Below are 17,972 nucleotides of genomic sequence, written 5' to 3'. Positions count from 1 at the left end.
ATAAGATTCTTATTCACACACCCATTTGTGAATAACAAAGAATCTGATTGGCTGATTAACAAACGCAATACCACTTGTATATGTAAAAACATGAAGTAACAGATTTCATGCAAAAGCCTGACAAATTCTTATGTGGATGAAACACAGAAAATTCTGTGTAGTTTAATTGCCATTTACACATTATTGAATTATCAAATGTTCAAAGACAGAATACAATAGAAGTTATGCCTTAATCCATGGAGTTTTGAAAATTTATACTTTTCTCAGAGGAAATAAATGGTCCAGTATAGTAAAAGGAACATTTCTGGAACAGTATAAAAATTTTACATTTAGAATTTGTGGTTGTGGAAACTGACTGCAGAAGTGGGAAAGAAGGTTAAATCCATAAAAAACAAATACAATCCAATGGTAAATCTTGTCTACAATTCTGTAGATAATATAAACATTGCAATCACTGCAATCATTGAACCCAATTTCAATAGTAGGAAAATGTTATAATTTGTAATAAACACATGTAATCCAAAGTTAAATTCGATCAGCATATTTTGTTGAAATGAATATATGATTAGAATGTCTGTGTATAAAGTTAAAAATGTCTTCTCAGTAGATTTCATCACAAATTCTTAAAACCCATTGGATTGAATCATTATTGCCATCATTGGATTCCTCAGAAATATCCAGTGCAAACACAGATTGAATGATATAAGAAAACGTTATGTAAAACCCCTTAGCTCAAATCAATGCTATCATTTAGTGGTCCTCATAAAATTGTAAAAGTATTCTTGTGATATAGAGCTTTGTTTCCAACTGCATCTAAGAGACAACAGATATAAATTTTACAATTAAAACATTCTATAATTAAAGATTAGGAAAAAAAAAAAAAAGTTCCTTATCTGATAAATTTTCAAATAATGTCAAAATAAGAAAACCTTCACTTGAACATTTTTTGTTATTTTCGCATTTGAAAAGTTTGAGTGAAGATATAAAAAAAAAAAATGGCTTTTTTTAATTGTAAAATATTTTTTAACTCATGGTGTATACTCATTATGCCATTAAAAAAAAAAATGTATCGCAATAAAATTTATAACCTAATTATAAAAAGAATAAGAAAAATGGAAGACAGAATACAATAGAAGTTAAGCCTTTTTTAAATTCCAGTTCAATTAGTTTATCAGCCTTTTTTTTTTGGTTTGGAAGCATGTTAAGCACATTATCATGTTTCATCTTTTCTGTTATAAAATTTATGAAAAAATATATTAGAATTATATATTGAAAAATGTATTAGAAATTATAAATAGAAAGACAAAGTCCTTACATAAATATCAATTTTATTGACAACTTTTAAGATAACTAAAAGAAAAAGTTAGTAGATAATGTATGTATTAGCTTATGTATTCTTGTTTAATGTAAATAAATCCTATTTCATTTTATCAGTAAAGGATTTTTGTTCTTTATATTTTTTTTTATTAGCATCATTTATTAGAGTAAATATAAACCCGGTAACTTTTATGGAATTAAATCTATCTGCGAAAATAAAAATTATAATAAAAGCCTAAATTTGTTCTAATTGATAAAGAAAAAAAAATAGCCCCTTCAATCTTTTGGAAACTTTAGCAGCAGACAAAGATACTTGGCATTCCAGATGTGATAGCGGGATGGTCTTCAATGACGAGCATGAGTGAGCAGCTACAGGGCGTCGTACACTGAGACACCGACAAGCAGCAGCCACTCACCATCAAAACCCAAATCCTGTCTTCCTGTGCTCTATCTGTGCAAAGCAGTGTAGATCATGCATTGGGCTTCAGTCATCAACAGAGTAAAAAAAAAAAAAATAAATAAATTAAAAAATAAAGACATCATCCACATGGATGGACTACCATAACTAACTGGTCAATAAGCTTTTTTAATAGAATCGCTAAATTGTCATAAAAAAATTTTTTTTGCACATACCAGATGCTCTTTCAGCAGAGTTTCTACAACATTCAGATCATGTGGAATTGGATCCTTCTCTTTTGTCGACAATAAGACCTGCGCATCCGTCAGCCAAGCTAGTAATTCCTCTAGCAGTGCAGCATTACCTTGTATACTCTTCAGGGCCTCCTGGAGACGCTGTGCCCGGCTACGAGCACGCTGAACCAACTGTAAGGTTAAAAAATAAAAATTTATTAGTCTAAAGAAAACAAAACTAGATGATTTTTTTTTAACAAATTGATTTTTACAAAGAAAAAGTTAAATTTCATGAAAATTTCTCAATATCTCATCAGTTCATAAAGTAGAGCTTAATATATATAAGTGTTTATGGATTGAAAAGCCTTTTTAAATCCATAAACAGTTCATTGATGTGATTCATATAAATATATCAGAGTTTTTCCTCACAAGAATATGATTGGCTGGTTAAGCTATAAATATAAACTCGCAGAACAGGTTGGGAGAGATATCGAAAGATACTCAAAAAAGCCTCACGCTTAAGCATATTACCAGCAATGAACACCCATTCAACAAGACAACTTACAAATGTAATCCTTTCAAGGGACATATTACATGCAGACACATAGACTAATAATGTTATATTGGGGCCTAATGTCTGTAGGTAGAGATTAAGTCAGTTAATATGAATTTCGAAAGCATTTCATTGGGTACATGTTATGATGACCTGGCAGGTAGCAGGGTGATCTGTGTACCAGGCATGTAAGGCGATAAGGGATTGTTAGATAGAAATTGCATCCAATATTCAATAGATTCAAGGCAATTTGCATCATAAGTAGCTAAGAGGGCAAACATGCCCAACAAGCCAGATCCCTAGTTGTGGTTTGTTTGATTATGTGTGCCTCCACAATCAGACAAACAGAAAAATCTCTTGTACTTTTACTAATAAGTAATAAGAATGATTAGAACAATGTTTATTCTCCTGTGACAATACTGACAGCAAGGAGGTCGCAGGGTGGCAGTGGTGTGTGTGCAAAATGATCAAGATATGTGTCCACTCTCTTGCTGTGGTTGCTTCTTTTCTGCAGTTGTCTGGTTGTCTTTTATTGGAATGGATAACATCAAAACATTCCTCCACGCCTTTTTTTGTTTGTCTGAAATTTTGGTCAGTCCTGGTTGATGCCAAATTCCCAGGAATTCTGTGTCCTCCATTTTGAACTTCTTTGATGTCATTGCAGGCACATCTTGATCTAGGATCATTGCCTGACAGACTTTCCTGAGTCTGATTTCTATTGACGTCATCTTCACAAGACCAGATAGCCAATTGTCCTCTCCAGAATTACCTCTGCTATTTGCAACCCCCACCTCTGTAACGTGTAGAGACAAAAAAGTGAATCCTCACAAGACTGTCCATTTGTCAAACAATTTTAAATTAAGTAGAAAGAAAATGAATTTTAGACAATTTTTTATAAAGGATTAATTTTTGTCTCTCCTCAAAAAAGAATCTTTTCCCAGTAAAACTGGGGAATTACAAAATCTCCTTGTGTTTACATGCATGAATTTTGTCAAGTAAGAAAAGATCAAAACCACTGGCCGATCCAACAATACAAATTAACAGCTTCACAAAGGAAAGCAATGATGAAAAGAATGAAGACTAGACCGCATGCATGTACTAGACATTTAATTGAATTGTTGTTTGATCGCTCACTGGTGATAACACAGGTGCAGCAGGTTTGCATTTGTTGTGAAACGCATACATATCTCATGTGCTTTTCTTTGTGTAAACGTTTGTTTGCTGAAATCTTACAATAACTGAGAGAGATGGTTTACCTGATCCCACCTGGTCTGTGTGATTGTCAAATAATACTTGACAAATCTGATGGCATTTGGATGGCAATTCAAAAGGATTTCTTCTGCAAGGGTTTTTATTTTATCAACAGTGTCTTGATGGTTACGCAGTTGCTCTTGGAATTTCTGAAAATCACAAACAAAAATTATAAAGCTCGACAATGAAAAAAAAAACAAAATTAAAAGAAAAACAATGTCTATAACTCACCAAGGAAAGTCAAAGGTGATCAAAATATTTAATTTATATTGTTTTCATATATTAAAAAAAAAAAAATAAATCTCCTGGCATTGAATTTCATTTTAAAAATGGTCTCTTATATTTGCAAACAGCAATGTTTTTTTAATGAGAAACTAAATTAAACTAAATACATATAAAAATTCCAGCATTTAAAATAAAAAATTTTTTTTTTAAATGCTGAACAGAGAGACAAGCGGAACGATAAGTTTGTCAGCCATCTTTAAATAATATTCAGATTGACATCTTATCTTCATTTTAAAATAAGTGAAGATAAGATGTTGATCTGAATATTAAAGATGGCTGCAAAATCGTAAACATTCTGCTTGTCCCTCTCTTCATTAGATAGAACGGAACATAAATGCTACCAATATGAAGGTGCCAATTCAAACGGATACAATTCATCCAAACTCGATATAGGCAAATAAACAGATACACATTTCAACAAACATTTTTCCACTAAAAATTACATGTACATATTTAAATAAAGAATTTAATGTACTTACAAAAACATTTTTTAAAACTATGGATAGAAACCAAAATTTGCTTCCATTTGTAAATTTCAATTCCAAACTAACCGACAATTTTTATGATTAAAATTACTTGGAAAGAAAAGTTGCTGTTGTATTTGCATCGCAAATAATACTAATACTTCAGTCAGCTGCTGCTTACATTCACTTTAATATATACTTAATTATCTCTCTTGATGCTATACACAAAGGATTAACTATTTATACATATAGATATTGAAACTGATGCAATATGTATTGGATTAGATATTTCTTTTATTTTAACTGTGATGTTGACACTTGTTTGACTGTGGAATTTCCACAGATTATGCTAGTATTTGAATAATCTAATGATGCTTAAAAAACGATTTTCTCATTTCCATGATTTAATGAAAACAAAAAAATGAAACTGCAATGACTGATCTCACCTCATGCCTTTCGATTAAGTGAATAATTGCAAATTCATCATCGGGAAGAGGACGGAATTTTAGTTCAGCTTCGGCGGTCGGGAGAAACTCTCGCATTACTTGAACCACTTCCTGGAACTCATCAGCCTGAGAAAAACAAAAATTACTCTCATGAATTTTTAAACAATTTTATTTAATATCATTTTATTAAAAAATAAACCAAAGACATTTCTTCAAACCCACCAGTGTTGGTCTAAATTTCAACATTTCACACTTATAATTTATTTAATAAATTATTGGAATGTGATATATATTAAACTAGCGGGGGTACCCAGCGTTGCATGGGTGTTTGAAGGTGTAAAAGAAAAAAAGTGTTAGCAGTCAGGCAGGATCGAACACGTGACACGATGACACGAAGGCGGAAAAGAAAGTGAAAGAACATGTGACATTTTACCGCTACAAGGCCATAGAAAGTGAAAAGCGTTCAAATTTAGCGATATCAACCAAAAAGTTAACTCGATAGCAAGTGCAGAAACGAATGTTGGCTGAAGGCCAGTTCAGCTTTTGTCATTTCATTTATTTGTTTCTCCACGATGTTGGGGAAACCAAGCTCCCCGTAGAAAGGGGGAACTCTCAAACGAATAGCAATTGTCTAATATAAAGGGTTTTCCCCACGTTGATCACATCCCAGCATGAAAGGTCGCTGACGGCTTAACTTTCGATTAGTTTCGCTTTTATACAAAAAAGCCGAACAAACACGCGATAGAACAGAATAGCGCGAATTTCATAAAAGTCACTCAAATAAAAGATATAGACGATCTCCAGTTGTAAATTGTAGATATTACAATCTTGGGAGTATATAAAAAGTTCTAAAATATAATAATATATAATAAACACTGAGGGATATTGTAATAGCCATTAAAGAGATTATATGCCAAAATGAGATAACATAACCTGCAACAATCAAAGGTTAAGCTTTTTGAATAGACTTTCAGAAGGTAGAACTCAGAGACCCCGAAACATTCAAATAGCCAGCCTTTGAACTTTCTCCAAATGCTGGATATCATATATGGAGAAGAGGCTTGCACATCATACTCTAACAGTGGTCCAACAAAGTAGACAAAGTGGAAGAAATATTTCAAGAGTAAGTTTACAGAAGGAGTATCAGATGAGAAAAAGGATGTTGCTTTGTTTGCAGGTGAGATGTAATGTTTAGATGGCTGTAAGGACGAGTTTACAAAGACCTTTTGAATCATTCATCTCCTTGAGCAGAGTTATGTCACTACCAAAAGCAAAACCAGTCAGAATCAAAACCTACTGAAATATGGCAGTATTTATCACCATTAAATCCCATTCAATGAATCATTTCCAAGCATGTTAATGACTAGAGTTGAGATTGTCAATCTTACTTCTATAGGTTACTAATTTGATGTTATTTGTAAATAGAAGCACATTTCCAGCGATCACTTTCGCCATTTGATAGAGTAGAAACAGAATATGATCTAGCATGGAGCTTTGGGTAATAATACTACAAGCATCCATCTTGGATGATAGACTGCCACTTATCTGAGCCCTGTATGCATGATCACCAATTCATGGAAACCATAATATATTGTTTTAAAAATATTTTTTTTTTATTTGGGTTTTACTGGGGATGGGGTATTCTACTAGAAACCATTCACCCACTATTTCAGTCACACCAACTGAGAGATCTTTTTAAGATTCTAACCGTTCCTTTAAGTGCAATTTATATATGCATGCATATGTCATGTATATATTATATTCACACACACACAAAACATAGAAATGCTCGAGTTGGCATGTAAGTGTGTGATAAAACCACTGAGAGAGATGCTTGTTTTTAGCTTTTAAGGGCAAGCATCAAAATGGAAAACCAATGAAATGCCTGTGATAATTGTTGCTTCTAATGATGTAGACCTGCCCATTTTGGCTCAAGGTGGCAATTGCTAAAAGAGTTGGATTGCTTCTATACAAAGGTTTTTCTAAAAGAAAAAACCTCACATACAGATCTTATTGTATTTTTATGTTGCATTGGTAAATAGTCAAACCGTGACAATACTCAGACATGTAAAGATATCTTTATATACGAAAATTTTTAGATACAAACATAACTATAAAAAAAACAAAAAAACTTAGAATTAAACATTTGTTTTCAGAAGTGGCATTTGAAAATAAATTAAATTGAAACATTTCCTTGTTTTTCTTACAACTTACCAAAGTTAATGCCTCTTTCAATCGAGTTTCTCTGCTTTCACTCAGAATGTTGATTTTATTCCAGAGGCCAATAAGATCGTCAAGATGTTGGTCCGGAATATTTCCAGTTGATTTGACCGCTTCTAATGTTTGTTCCCTGGCCGCTAGTTCTTGTTGGACAGACTGAAAAAAAAAAAAAAAAAAATTCTTATATTACTGATCTTAATTACAGTTCTAAAATATTGTCATTCTTAAAAATTAAGAATGGCAATAATATTTCAGAACTGCAAGATTGGTAATGTAAGAATTATTGGTCGGTGCAAAAATAATGTCTTTTTTGACATTCAACTATATATAAAAAAAACGACATTATTTTTGCACCAACCTAATAATAGAATTATTTCAGAACAGAAAAAAAAAGAAACATGCTTACACATTTGGATAGACCATAATTTGTTACTATTCTATTTACTTGCCACTCCACAAGAGCAATGTTAAACCAAAGGTCGGTTTTTAATGTGGAGAAATCCAAGTCTCATAAAGAAGTACTCTAGATTGGAACAAAAATTAAAATTGCCTCAGTCTAGAAAGAATTCTTAAATAACGAAAGACAGAATAAAATAAGCACAATATCAGAACAGATACTACACTTTTTGCTGCACTGGTACTGGCGTGGATGGAGGTTATTCATATTTATTCAGTATGAGAAAGGCATGAAACCATATTTCCTCATCAACATGCAATATTAATTTACATTTTGACAGAAATATATCTATTTTTGCTGACATGCAATAAAGCTGGACAAACCATGACCCTATAATTACATTTAGGTATGGACAAAAATAAATGAATAAGGATAGGCAGACCTAGTTTTGAAAGATGTGCATCCGTACATTTCTATTGTAAACATTTGTATAAATTTTACCATTTTTTAAACTAATTATTTTTCTATGTTCCTGTTTTTAAATTATTTTTTTTTTTAATTATTAGCCAATATTATATAAAAATTATGTTACACCGAAAGTTTCACATTCTTGCGAGCAAGGAAAATATTAAAATCTTACATATAAAAATTATGCGAAACCTGTAATTTTTTAAAAGAAAAAAAAGTAGAAAGAATTTTTGCTATTATAATTTTTTGTGTGAAAATATTAAATAAACAATGCTTAATTCAATGATAATATCAGTAGTTCGAGAAATTAATTTTTCCTCAAGTTATATCAAATTCATTAATACAGACTTTAGGGGCTTTTTTCGTAACGTTCCTGTAAAAATTAAATAATTTTTTTATATTTTAGGATGCTTTATTTTCATAAAAAATTTTTTTTTTATATTTTAGGATGCTTTATTTTCATAAAAAAAAAGCAAAAATAAATTTCTGTAATTTTTTTTACTACAGAAAACCATAACTTTAGTAAAGGTATTTTTTATTTAAACAAAATAATACCTTTCCACGAAAATTTAAAAATAATGGGGTCATTATATTCCGTGATCATTATTTGATAAATACTGAAAACTTCATTAAAATTGGTTAATTTCCTGATTTTTGGTGATTTTTTAAGTAAAGGGAGGGGCCAAAATGTTTATACATTTTGAGCATCGGCATTCATTTTGCACGTACCTAATTACATTCTACTAAAATATTAGTAAGATTAAAAAGGCTGTTGCGCATATTGTCAACCTTTAAACAGTTATCAGTTTGATTAGATTGACCATTTATAGAAGAAACAAGCCAATCACATTAACACAAGCAATGGGATGGGATCAACTCTCCAAGCTCTCAATTTCTCTTTCTTGGTATTTTGGCACAATTGTAAAGAGGAGGGGGGGGGTCGCTACAGCAGTATATTTAAAACATAGAGGGAATAGTTTATTGTTGCTATTTGAGGTGCTCTCCCTTGTGAGAGAATGGAGAGAGAGAACACCAAGCTATTTTGCAACTGGTCCCAAGTATCATTAAAAGAGTGGATCGCTTGATACACACTAAAAATGAGGTGATCACATTTTTCTCTTGCAGATGAGGTGCAAGGTAAAAACCAACTCTTGTGTATCACCACTTTTTTTAGAGATTTTAAAGACAGCTCTTAATATACCACAAAAACCTCCAGGATTGGTTAATTAAATATGGATTAATAATATTTATCAAATCAAATGATTAACTTTGCACCATTTATTTGTTCAATGAACCATTAACAACTCAAAGTTAATACATTTTTAAATTTCATGATTGAAAAATAAGTGTATTTATTGCAAAATATTTTGAAAAGGCAAAAAAAAAAAAAAAAAGATACTGTCAAATAAAAACAATGTTTTTTTTTTATTTTTTTTATTTTTTAATGGCGAGAAATGCACGCACCTTGTGTTGCTCTATTAATAAGTTAACCGTGTCATAGTCTCCGAGTATTGGTTGATCTTCGGATAGCGTCGTTTCTGCTTTACTTAACCATTCTTGGAGTGAATTCAAAGCATCTGACACACGGCCTGAAGTTAACATGGCTTCATCCAGTTTGTTTTGACTGTAAAGACAAAATAAAACAATTTTATGCATATAAATATATATGAAATTTATAATAAAAAATAACAGAAAATAATATTTATCTTTATATTAGAATCTATAGAGATAATAAAAAGCTGAATATACTAGATAAATCAATCACAGAACAAGAAATGTTGATTAAAATAGAAATTGAATAAATTACAATATTTATTAATCTATCAAAAATTCAAACAAGGAATTATAATTACTTATAAATAATTTCTTGGATTTTGGATATTTTCATAATTTTTTTGATTTTCAATTTATTATTGACTGGCTTTAAAGTTCACTATAATCCATTTATACAGCAAATTCCATATTCTTCCTTTTGGACCTTAGAAAGTACCACTTCATTAATCATTTTATCCTTTACATTGATTCTTTTATTCTGTTAGAAAATGCCTTTTATTTCACAAAAGTTTTTTTTTTCAAATTTATGCTAACCAGTTGCATTTTTTTTTACTAATATTTATCCTCTGATAAAAAGAACCTACCTTTGAAAATCCATGGGTTTAGGATGTTTCTTTTTTTAAATTCCTTGTTTGAATTTTTGATGAATTAATATATATCGTAATTTATCAATTTTTATTTCCATCAAGTTTTCTTGTTTATATATGTATATGAAAGAGCATTATAAAATATTTTATCAATATCATTTGAATTGTATATGAAAACGTTCCTAATACAATAAAATTATGCTCAATATCAGGAATAGAGTATTATAATCAAATGAGAGTGAAAATAAGCGAAAATATTGAATAGTTAAATAATTTTGACTACTGAAAAAGGATACGTATTTAAATAATTCATCACAATATATACTGGCTGACAAGTGGATGCCTAAGCATAGCATTTTATATTTACTGTATAATGACGGCTTAGACAACAGAATATTCTTGTCATTATTTTGACTCTTGAGTATATATCCGTTGATATCTTATGTTTTTATATAGAGTGATGTGGCTCTCGTTTGATTAACTGTGTCAGCTATATACTCGAGAGTCAAAAGAATATTCTGTTGTCCACGCCCGAATATTGACTTTACTGTATTTCATTTTGTTTAAAAAGGTTTCAATTTTTAATCAGATTTTCAATATAATTGTTATATTTTCTTATGAGGAATTTTGTCTTCTTTCATTAAAACTGAAATAATGTTATATTATTTTCCAAAAAATAATTGAAGCAAACTTTCTGATAAGGAAGTTTCTTTGAAAAATCTAGATTTAAACGACACTTACAGATTTATACTCAACCTTGTTGCATTTTAAGAAAATATGAGACTAAGGGTTTTACTAAAAATGCATGACCAAAAATTATGCCCAATCAGTGTACGACTGACTGCTCCTGTTGTTTGTCATAGAAACAACGTGTAAAGTTGCTTGAATCAGCAGGAGCTCAATTTAGTCATACCGCATTTTGGCCAAACATAAGGGGGTTTACTAACATTGTACGACTAAATAATGTATGATTATTTGCTTCTGCTGCCGTTTTGCTATTAAGGCAACTTTGACATGAACGAACTACTGGGTTTATCAGTGCAAAATATTGTAAAAATCTGTTGTAGTATTATTAAAATAAACAATAAATGAATTTACTCACAGTCGAGAGGTTATTTTTTTTGCAAATATATTCTTAGATTCATGTAAAAAGTATTTACAAAAATAAATTATTTTTTTAATATTCTCTCTTAAAGCTAGTAAATAGATACATAAGTATTTATTTACATAATGAACTTCTTTGAAACTGAAACAATTATTTTTTTGACACTTTTGTTTTGTTAAAAATCTTTGTAAAAAAATAAATTTATTTTTTTTTAGATTTGTCGTGCCTTGATTTTACTAATTATGCACGACTAGAAATTAGATTTTATTTACGTCTGTAAAATCCATAAGACAGAGACAATTATTTGGAAAAAATAATTCTCAGTTGTTAAGGGCTTAATTAATCAACGCAATTTCGACAGTTTCAAGTTTAATTTGAAAAAAAAAAAAAAAAAAAAAAAAAAAAAAAACGAAAAAACATAAACAAGCAATAGTCGATAATAAGGATTTCTTCTAGTTTTCCAAAGATTTTCTAATGTTACATTGTTATTGTGTTACAAAATTCAAATTTTAAAGAAAAGGGTCACTTGGAAAATTTAATTTGCAAAAAAAAAAAAAAAAAAAAAAAAAAAAACTCTCGGCTGAAAGTTCTGACTGAATAAATTCGTTTTTTCAATAGTAAAGAAATGAACTCATTTTTTTCTTTTTACAAAAAAGTAGTACACTAGGTTGAAAAAAGTGTAAGAATTTGCAAAAACTAATCGTTACTATGTCGTTTTATTATTTATTTTAATAACATTTTTTTGTGCTAATGGGCTCAGTAGATCACTCATATAAGAGGGAATATTTAATAAAAATCAGGACTTTTCTTTAGTAAATATCTTTAGGTATGGACTCAAGATATTTGCCAAAAAATAATCTCTCAAACTTGAGTAAACTCGTTTTATTGTTTATTACAAGATTGTTTTATATTTTATGCTGATGGACCCAGTCGATCGCCTGTGTCGAAGTTGCTTTAATCAGCAGCAGCGGCAATTAGTTGTACATTGATCATGCATAATTTTTAGTCATAAATATTTAGTAAAACCGTGAGACTAACATTACACAGCCATCATATCATTCTCATTCCTTTCCATGCAACACTTCAACTCTCACTGGTCAGATTTCACTCTCATATACACACACACATACCCAATAGACTCTTCCCTTGGCCAACAGTGGTAGCATTATGCTGTTTAGTAATATCCAAACATATTTTCTCTATATTGGAGTTTTCATTAGTCTCCATTGTCTCATTCTTAACACAAATTAGTTATCATCTCTCCAACTGCCAGTATAATTCCATTGCAGTTCTTGCATACCCAACGCTTACAAGTACCACAACAATTATGCCATTCAAGCATTATTTATTACATAAAACTCAAAAAACAAACCTAATTGCAAATTAACTGAACAAATATAATTAGCAAATACACACTAGAAAATATAAGTACATACGAGAAGGCACATTACTTTGATGGACTGTGTTCTGACGAATTATTAGCACTAATGGTTCCTCAAAGTAAATACCCCGACATGCAGCAAAATCCCACCTCTTTACGGTAGAGGTCCCTAGATACTGGAAAGCTTTCTACTTTAATAGTTTCTTCCCTCAAACAGACTTTAGAATTCTCTCCCCATTTCCTGCTTTCCTAACTGCACTAACCTGCAGAAGTTTAAATGTAATGTGAACAAACATTACCCCTGTAGACATAGTCCCCAAGTAATAGCCCCTTACGTCCAAGTAGCAGTATGCTTTGTTTGAGGTGAATAAGAGTAAGTTGAAAATATCAGCCGACAACGCGATAAAAAAATTATTCAATAATTTTAGAAAAAATATGTGTATATTTGCAGTTTGACATGAAGGACTTCCAAGTTTCTACCAGCAACAATTATATCATCTATTTGATTGCATTACTTAAGGCATTAAGTATTGTATAAAAATGTAATCCAAAATAAGCTTTTTTTTTTTATTGCTACTTAAATATGGAGGAGATAAGAGCTAACAAGAATTGATTCTTTACTACTCCCAAGGTGGGCGGGAGAAGAAAGAAAGCAAACAAATTCTTTTTGGATTTTTTTTTCTATCTTAAAAAAAAAAGATTAAAATTAGAAGGGAGGAAAGCTAAACGCAGTTTCAATCTTTTCATAGATGAAGATTTACTAAAATTGTTAAAAGGTAGTTTTAATGAACTTCATTTTTTATTAATATTATTAAATGATTTTATTGTAGATGTACTAGTTTTTCGTTGATTAAAATTTAATAAGTTTTTTTTTGTTTTATATTTATTTTTAAAAAATAAAATGTTGAATTATTTTTCCCATATTGATTTTTGTTTCTGGACTATTGTTCTCATCTTCAGTGTTATTTACACAAGGTCCTGTGGCATTACGGATAAAGTACTTAAAAAATTTAGTTTCTTCTGAAAGTTGAAGGTTCAATCCTCAATATGGATGATACCAGGAATTCAGTTGTGAATTACTTAAGACTGCTGAGTAGCCATGGCTGATTGAACGAGAGTATGAATTAAAGAGTTCTGTTCAAAACTATGCAGATTCTAGAGTTCTACAAGATACTAGAAGGTCAGAAGTTACACCGACCGAAATGTTATGAGAATAACTAAAGATGAGAACAGTAGTCTGAAGAGTCAAAATACAAATTATCAAGTCTCATCTCAAAAATTCAGAAATGTTTTTGTTTTGATGGTTTAAAAATCTAAGATAATTTATGTGATCTTTTGGTACGATAAAAGGTTCTGGCTTAACTATAAATTTTATTCTATTACATAATCTTTAGTTTAGATAATACTAATTTTATTATTTTATCTATATCTGATTCTATTTTGACAATTGTCTTTTTAATAGAATTTTGTAACTTTTTTGTTGATTTTATTATACATATTAACTTTAAGTTTTTTGTTTTTTTTTAAGATTTATTTACTTGTACCAGGATTTTTTAGATTTTTTTAAAAATAATTTATATTTTTTCATTTCTCTGGAATTTTTTTTTTTTTTTTTTTTTTAAATTCTAAAATTTTTATTCATTTTTCCGTTTCTTGCAGATTTGTTCATTGCATGGTTTTAAATTCATATTTACTGTTGGTATTTTTGTATGTATCATTATCGTTAGACCAGAAGTAGAATATTTTCCTATATAATCTCCTGATAAAGTTTCTATTTTGTTGATTTAATGTTATATCTAGAATGACCATGCAACATTACATGTTTTAATGAGTCGTCTATATTCAGCTCTTCCACATTTGTTAGATTTCAGTTTTTAAACATAAACACTACAAAAAGATGATTTATTTATGCATACGTACATCCTCACACACCAAAAATGTATTTATAAACAAGTATATAAGCACTTATGCAAGTATGCATCCACACACACACACACACACCCTTGACCTAAGTTGGGTACATAAATGACAAAACTTTGACAAGCTAAGTGTGAGCCCCCCCCCTCCCATTATCTTGAACTGGTTTTATTTGTTAAGGCAGGTGCAAGTGGACATTGCTTGTTCCGCTTCATGAACAATGTTCCCAAATTGGGATCTCACCACCGGATGCAGTTTGTGTCATACTCAGAGTGGTTGGGGCTAGAATGATCTTGGGTGGTTAACAGAGTTTAGAAATAGGGTATGTAGAAAAAAGTAGACATGGCCAAGAAAAATTTTTTTAAGGTGATGGGTTGGAATTTGAAAGTCAAACCCCAAGCCTAAGGTAATTAAATTTCATGCAAAGGACAAAATTTTATGTCATCCATAGATTTGACCCAGGCAGACACTACACGACCCCACCAGATCAGACTGGACCTAGGTGTAATGGCAAATAAAAGGTGACTACACACTCTCCCAAATTCCCAAATAGGGGCATCACAACGGACTGCATTTAAAGTCATACTCAGGTCCTTTCATAGTCTAGCATGTTTCTACCACAAAATCATTTGATTAAGGACACAAAAAAATTTTTATTGTTTTATTATGGGACTTTTTTCGGTTTTATTTTTTTTAACTGAAATTGCTCCAGACAAAGCATGAAGCCACTTCATGTAAGGGGCTAAATAATTTAAAAAAGAAAACTTCAAAATGAAAAAATAGCCAATGATAAGTATTAGATGAATAGATTCCAACCCAGAAAACAACTGTTGTTCTTTGTCAGAAATATCACTCATGGAATGCAAGTACTAAAGGACAATAAAGAAAGAAAAATTTAAAAGACCGCCAAAAGTAAACCAAAGGCCTACTTTCTAATCTCCCATTTTTATTAAATAAAAAGAGGAATATGTAATAATTTTTATTACAAGTTGAAATGTAAAAATCTTTTTCAAACTTAACATGTAGAAGCAGAAGAGTTGAAACAAAAACGAATATTTCACACAGACGTGTATTTTTATCCTGTGGATATTTCACGCAGACATGTATTTTTATCCTGTGGATATTTCATGCAGACATGTATTTTTATCCTGTGGATATTTCACGCAGACATGTATTTTTATCCTGTGGATATTTCACGCAGACATGTATTTTTATCCTGTGGATATTTCACGCAGACATGTATTTTTATCCTGTGGATATTTCACAGACATGTTTTTATCCTATGTGATCAGATATTAAATATCACTCGGATGGTAAGGGAATATTTTTATCCAGACAAGAGAGAAAAGAAAAAAAAAAAAAAAGATAGAGAAACACTTTTAGTCATGCTTATTAAAACTAATTGCTGCTACAAGTGATTGATAACATGTATTGTGTGCTGGCAGTTAATTATAATAAGCCACTGACTGTCGTAGACAATAATGCTAGCTAAAAGTTCATCATTCAAACTTCAACATTCACAGGTAACATGAATTGGAACAAGTACATAGAAGATATTGCTGAGGTTGCTGCAAAGAAGCTAAGCTCTCTCTACCATGCTAGAAAAATATTCACACTTGACACTATCCTATGTCTTTACAAAGCCGCCATTGACCAATACATGGCATATTATTGTCATATATGGGTTGCTGTATCAACCTTTAATCTCCCGGGTTTAAAAAAAAAAAAAAAAAAATGTTCAATCTAATAGGTCCTGTACTGGCAATCAACCCATCTGTTTTCAAGTACTTTAATGGAATAGGTTCTCACAAACTCTTAGCACTGACATTCCCCCCTCCTCTCAAGGAAAATACTCCCGACTAATCCAATAAGCAGCAAAATCATACACCCAAACTATAAAGGTCCCCTGATGCTGAAGAGCTCTTACTCTGAAAGTTTCTTTCCTTGACTCTGAAATTCTATCCTGCTTCTGACTGCGCTAATGCAGAAATTTAAGTGTAATGTGAATAGACATCTCGCTGTTCAACTGCCTACTTAGAGTGTTTCTGTAGGCATGGTTCTCAAGTCACAATTGCCCCTCATGTTTCTGTGGTAAGTTATCTTGTTTGGGATGAATAGGAGTAAAAAAAAATCTTATTTTTGTATACAAATGTTACAAATATGGTAACATTTTGTCCCGACTCTTGCTTCAAGAACTGGTTTATTAACTTAATACAAACTCAATGCAATCTAGATTTTTAGTATTGTATTTTGAGATGCTACAAAAATAGCACATTTGAAGCAAGGGTACTACTATTATTATAGAGCAGGGGGTGGTCAACTCATGGCACGCATGCCAACAGTGATGCATTCTGGAATTACAAATGGCACAAGTAACCGGACATACATTTTCAATTATTTTTTGTTTTGTTACACTAGAGCCAAGTAACACTATTAATAAATATAGTCAACTGTTTGCCCATTTTTTGTTCTTTTTTAACTTTCATAAAAAAACGTTAAAACTTGTAAAATAAAAATCTCATTAAAATTTATTGATATTATTTGGATATGTTAAACTAGTTCTCATCTTGAGTTTTATTTTTACGTTTCAATCGATGTAACATTTGACTTTCTTCAGGTGTATCTTATCGAACTGAAAGCGGCACAACTGTTAAAAAGTATTCTTACAGGTTAACATGGAGTCACTAGCAAAATTAAGTTTTGAATCGAACACAAGTAAAATTATAATTAGGAGAATAAAAGAATAGCAGTTACTAAAAATGATTTACTGGAAATTTGCTACTCTTCAGATGGCAAAATACACTAGTTATACATATATGAATACAGTCATAATCTCTATTCTAAGAGATCAGGCAGTTGGACCTACCTCCACACCACTCTTATATTTTCTTTTTTTCGATAGCCTGCGAATTTAGTAATCGTTCCATTTTCGTATTTTACTTTTTAAATGATATTTCAACTAATTACCTATTTTAAATATTAATTTAATCCTTTGCATGTTTTTATTTTTAATAATTATTTTTTTCCCCAATTTCATTATTTAATTGATTTATTTCCCAAATACTAATCCATACCTTCAAATTGCATGGGTTCGAATACCCTATATATTAAGTTTCATGTATGTAGACCAACAACTGACAGCGGAGTTTGGTAGGCAAATTTTTTAAACAAATATGTATATGTATACATAAATATATGTAGAAAGGTTTGGTTTACTATAAGCTTTTTACACAAATATTACGCAAGTATAAATCATGTAGAATATCTGCATGAATATAATTACATGTAATAGTTAACTAAAGATGATTATCCCACAAGAAAACCGAAAAAACTAATTGGGAACTAATTAAAATGAATGTTTAAAAGAATATGCAAATTAGCTAGATCTTCTGCAGAT

General features: G+C 30.6%; 1 protein-coding gene across 12 annotated transcripts in view; it reads right to left on the bottom strand.

Annotated features, from left to right (window-relative positions):
• Nucleotides 1-17,972, bottom strand: part of LOC145286342 (microtubule-actin cross-linking factor 1, isoforms 6/7-like) — a 770,369-nt gene that overhangs the window by 39,189 nt on the left and 713,208 nt on the right. For all 12 annotated transcript variants that reach the window (XM_080135266.1, XM_080135265.1, XM_080135270.1 and 9 more), the window contains 5 exons: nt 9,496-9,655; nt 7,161-7,322; nt 4,947-5,072; nt 3,757-3,900; nt 1,951-2,139 (listed from right to left, as the gene is read on the bottom strand). In XM_080135266.1, the coding sequence (XP_079991392.1) occupies nt 1,951-2,139; nt 3,757-3,900; nt 4,947-5,072; nt 7,161-7,322; nt 9,496-9,655 (781 nt within the window). The remainder of the gene's footprint in view (nt 1-1,950; nt 2,140-3,756; nt 3,901-4,946; nt 5,073-7,160; nt 7,323-9,495; nt 9,656-17,972) is intronic.

Source organism: Euprymna scolopes, chromosome 10 (genome assembly GCF_053919585.1).
Source record: "Euprymna scolopes isolate OS-2025 chromosome 10, ASM5391958v1, whole genome shotgun sequence".
NCBI classification, from domain to species: domain Eukaryota; kingdom Metazoa; phylum Mollusca; class Cephalopoda; order Sepiida; family Sepiolidae; genus Euprymna; species Euprymna scolopes.
The sequence above is the reverse complement of the archived record's forward strand: the minus strand, read 5'-3'. Positions and strand labels throughout refer to the sequence as shown.